Source organism: Penaeus monodon, chromosome 13, assembly GCF_015228065.2.
Source record: "Penaeus monodon isolate SGIC_2016 chromosome 13, NSTDA_Pmon_1, whole genome shotgun sequence".
NCBI lineage: Eukaryota > Metazoa > Arthropoda > Malacostraca > Decapoda > Penaeidae > Penaeus > Penaeus monodon.
In genome coordinates, this window is record NC_051398.1 from 46,700,825 (window position 1) to 46,705,824 (window position 5,000).

The window sequence follows — 5,000 nt, forward strand, 5'->3', positions numbered from 1 at the left end:
ATGTATACACACACACACACACACACACACACACACACACACACACACATACACACATTTACAGTAAATAGCGATACCAGGAAAACAGTATTTCAAAAAGGTGATAACATTTAATCAAATACATAATCTTAAGACAGCGATGGTATTGAACAGAATAAAAAAAAAAATCTGAAAAAAATCTAAGAGTCTAAATAAGAAAAGGAAATCACATAAATTTATAGAAAGCCTAAACCAATCATCACGGTACTTTTTTTTTAATTTCTTTCAGCTTCATTGCAATTCTTCTTGTTTCTCATTACATTTTTCCTTTTTTTTTTTATCTATTCGCTTCCTGTGGGACTCGCGCGACCTTTCGTGGCGCGAATTTTGACCTTTTTTTTTTCCGCGGCGCTTTAGAAGACGTGCGACCTTTCCCCTTGATTCACGGCCGAGAATGTTGACCTTCCTCGCCTGCCGCGGCCTCTGCCATTCGGGATGCGGCGCGCGTGCGGGTGCGCGTACGTGTACAGACACGCAAACTGCACATAGACGTAGATACGGACAGAGATACACAGGTATACATAAACGGACATTCAGACACATACACAGACACAAACACACAGATACAAAGACACATATATACAGATACACACATGCATGCATGTAAATAAACAAATGCACAAACACACACACAAACACACACACACACACACACACGCACACACACACACACGCACACATATACATACATATTTATATAAAAATACATCTATATTCATATGTATATATCTACACATATAAATAGATACATACCCAGTATATATTTACATCATTCTTATCATTCCTGTTCCATATATATTTTTTTTTAGAGAAACCAACTCGGCATCGACTTCGGCATCGTTCAGGCCGCGTTCGAATACGTGTGTCAAATCGCGTTAATTTAACACAGTCACTGAAGCGGCGCAATTCTGGTAGAGACAGTCTCACGCACGCTTCATTTGTCTCCAAAATGAATATAAAAAAAAAAAATTAAAAGAATTTTTTTTTATTTTATTATTTTTTTTTTATTAGTTATTTAAGTATTCATGTATCTAAGTTTACGTGATGTTTATTTATTTATTTTTTTATTTTTTTTAAATTATTATTATTATTTTTTTTGCCATGAGGTGAAATTCTGGAAAAAGAGATTTTTTTTTGTAAAATTTCTTAATAGATTTGTTGTTAAGTATTGTTATTGGTTAATTATCATTTTTGTCATTATTATTAGCATTATTATCATTATAATCAATATCATAATTATCATCATCCTCATTATTGTTATTATTATTATTATTATTATTATCATAAGTTTTATATTATTATTATTATTATTATTATTATTATTATTATTATTATTATTATTATTATTATTATTATTATTATTATCATTATAATAATAAGTATTATTACTATTATTATTATTATTATTTTCATCATTATAATTATTTTTATTATTGGTATTATTGTTATTACCATATCATTATTATTATCATTATTATCACCATCACCATCATTATTACTTTTATCATTATGATTACCAATGATAGTAATAGTAGTTTCATTCTCATCCTTAACTTCATCATCATCATTATTACTACTATTGTTATTATCATAAAAACTTCAAAGACGAATCTAAATGATTAAATAGATATTCAAATCCTTGTCATGACGTCACAGATCATGAAGGGATATTTTCACCGTGCGAACACGAGGAATTACCCTGAAATAAGGGGGATTTTCAGGGTGCAATTTACCCTTTAACAAACTCCATAAAGACTATATAACAGAAGGTCTCTTTAAAAAAATAAGGGATCTCCCTGATTTATACTTAAAATACCCTTTATTCGTTCGCTAATTGAAGATGTAGTTAATCTAATACTGATCCGGTTAGATGCATCTCCTCGGTGATATTAACCTGATTACTTTTCACCGTGTGTGTTGGTTTATTTCCCTCTGTAAAATTTAACTTGCTGTGTTATTTTAACCTGTGTTTCTAACCTGTGTGAATTGCTAGTGAATTATTAAACCCGATTTTGATAGTTTGTGAAACAAAGACTGAAAACTTATTTTGAATTTAACTTTGTAAGTCTAAACAGCACATTTTGCTTTTTTTTTGAATGGTGTATTTACCCGCCTTTTTATTTTGAAATAGATTGATATACATATATATATATATATATATATATATATATATATATATATATAATATATATTTTTTAATAGCTTGGTTCATTAGTTAATTAGATTAGATAGACCCCTCTATTGTCAAAATCTTTATCAAACCCTTTCCTTAGAAAATTAAATAGACGGATTGAACTTTAAAAAAAACCCTGGTTAGTTACTGTATTTAATAAGTAAGTTTCCTCCTACAACACAAAACTACAATCGCTAAATAGACAAGCCATTGATATATATACTACAAGAAAAACAATAAACGAAACAAATATATAAATAAACTACACCCCAGCCCCCCCACCCCCTCTCTCAACCCCCCTACCCCCAATTTCCCTTCCTCCCCTCCCCCTCCCCCCTCTCAATCTCCCTCCCACCCCACCCCAACCCTCTCTCCAACATCCCTCCCCCACCCTTCCCCCCATCTCAAAATACCCCCCCCCCAAAAAAAAAAAAAAAAAAAAAAAATCAGCAACTCAAACCCACCTCCCCTATTTCTCTTTCTTTCTCTCTCTCTCTCTCTCCTACTCCACGTCCTGTAGGCGCAACAGCAGCAGGAGACATCCTCAGGGGCGTCGACGTGCCCCTCTACGCCTTCGCAGGAGGTCAAGCCACGCTCAGCTGCTCCTTCGACCTCAGGTCAACGCGCCTCTACTCCTTGAAGTGGTACCACAACGGCACCGAGTTCTATCGCTACGTTCCGACTCAACGGCAGCAGATCAGCATTAAACCAAGTCCCAAGTTTGCTGTTCATGTGAGTCTGATTTTTTTTTCTTTTTTTTCTGTTTTTTTCTGTTCTTTTTCTGTTCTCTCTCTCTCTCTCTCTCTCTCTTCTCTCTCTCTCCATCTCTCTTTCTCTCTGTCTGTCTCTCTTTCTCTCCATCTCTCTCTCTCTCTCTCTCTCTCTCTCTCTCTTCTCTCCATCTCTCTCTCTCTCTGTCTCTCCTCTCTCTCTCTCTCTTTCTCTCTCTCTCTCTCTCTCTTGGTCTGGTTGTTATTTTTAGTTTGAGTATATTAGATTGTTGATTTTTTTTCGGGGGGAGAAGGGGTGCTGTGGAGAAGATTGGTGTTATTATTATTTCTTTTTTATAGTTGTGTTGTTAGGGAACTGTTAAGTCCAAATGTTTGCTGCATAATTTCCATCTGTCCTTCTTTGTGGCTATCTCTTTATGCATGTATCTATTTACGTGTTAAATTCTCTCTCTCTCTCTCTCTCTGTTTATCTATCTCTTTCGCTCTCTCTCTCTCTCTCTCTCTCTCTCTGTTTATCTATCTCTTTCGCTCTCTCTCTCTCTCTCTCTCTCTCTCTCCTCCCTCCTCCCCCTTTCTCCCCCACCCCACCCCACCACACTAACGACCTCCCCTCCCACAGGAACTGTTTCGAAGCGACCAGCGTGTGACCCTCTCGCTCACCAAGCTCTCGGTGTCAGCCTCAGGTCAATACAGGTGTGAGGTCATTGCCGAGCACCCGAGCTTCCGAACCGAGGCATCCACTGCTACTATGACCGTCTTGAGTAAGTACTATGGAAATGTGTTTTAATGTTTTTATTTGTAGCTGATTAAAGATGGATGGGTGGGTAGGAAGGAACGGAGATATGTATAATAGATGATCGTCTTGAGTACTTTGGAAATGTGTTTTAATGTTTTCTTTTATTAGTGAATGATTAAAGATAAATGGATGGGAAAAAAGGAAGGGTGGAAGGAAGGATAGATGGAAGGAAGGAAGGAAGAAAGGAAGGATGGAAGGAAGAAAGGAAGGAAAGAAGGAAAAAAAAATGTTGATTTTTTTTATCGGTAGCTAATTAAATGTAGATGGATATAAATTGGAAGGAAGAAAGTAACGGAGATATATAATAGATCATATATTTTATATTTGTTTCGTATTCCATTTTTGTTTTTTGTTTTGATTTTTGTTTTTTTTTTTTCGTGAATGTATTTGAGATTCGTGATTGGATATCTGATTTTTTTTTATGAGGGGGGGTGGGTGGGTGTAGGGATAGAAGGAGGGTCTATGTTCGTTTTTTAACTTTGAATGAGTTTTTAAATGATGATGATAGTGATAACAATGATAATGATAGTGATAATGACATTACTAATACTACTAATAACAACAATAATGATAATAATTATCACTATTATCATTATAATTACCATCATCTCATGATCATTATCATTATTGTTATTGTTATTGTTATCATTATTATAATAATAATAATAATAATAATAATAATAATAATAATAATATTATTATTATTATTATTATTATTATTATTATTATTTTACTGTTATTATCATTATTGTCATTATCACATCATCATCTTAATAATAATGATAATAACAATAATAATAATAATAATAATAATAATGATAAAGATAATAATGATAATAACAATATGAATAACGTTAATGATAGTAATGACAATAATGATAATAATAATAATAATAATAATAATAATAATAATAATAATAATAATAATAATAATAATTAGTTAATATTATTATCATTATCATTATTATTATTATTATTATTATTTTCATTATTATTATTATCATTATTATTATTATTATTATTATTATTATAATAGTTATCATTATTATTATTATTATTATTATTATTATTATTATTATTATTATTATTATCCTTATTATTATTGTTGTTGTTGTTGTTGTTGTTGTTTTTGTTGTTATTATTTTTATTATTATTATTATTTTCATTATTGTTATCATTATTTTAAACATTATCATCATTAACGTTATGATTATGAGTATTAGTATTATCATTATCAAAAAAAGAGAAAAAATCTTCAAAT

General features: G+C 31.8%; 1 protein-coding gene across 1 annotated transcript in view; it reads left to right on the forward strand.

Moving 5' to 3' along the window:
* The window catches only part of LOC119579954, a 53,003-nt gene that overhangs the window by 22,982 nt on the left and 25,021 nt on the right, over positions 1-5,000 (forward strand). The window contains exons 2-3 of the mRNA XM_037927800.1: positions 2,733-2,944; positions 3,563-3,704. Of these exons, the coding sequence (XP_037783728.1) occupies positions 2,733-2,944; positions 3,563-3,704 (354 nt within the window). The remainder of the gene's footprint in view (positions 1-2,732; positions 2,945-3,562; positions 3,705-5,000) is intronic.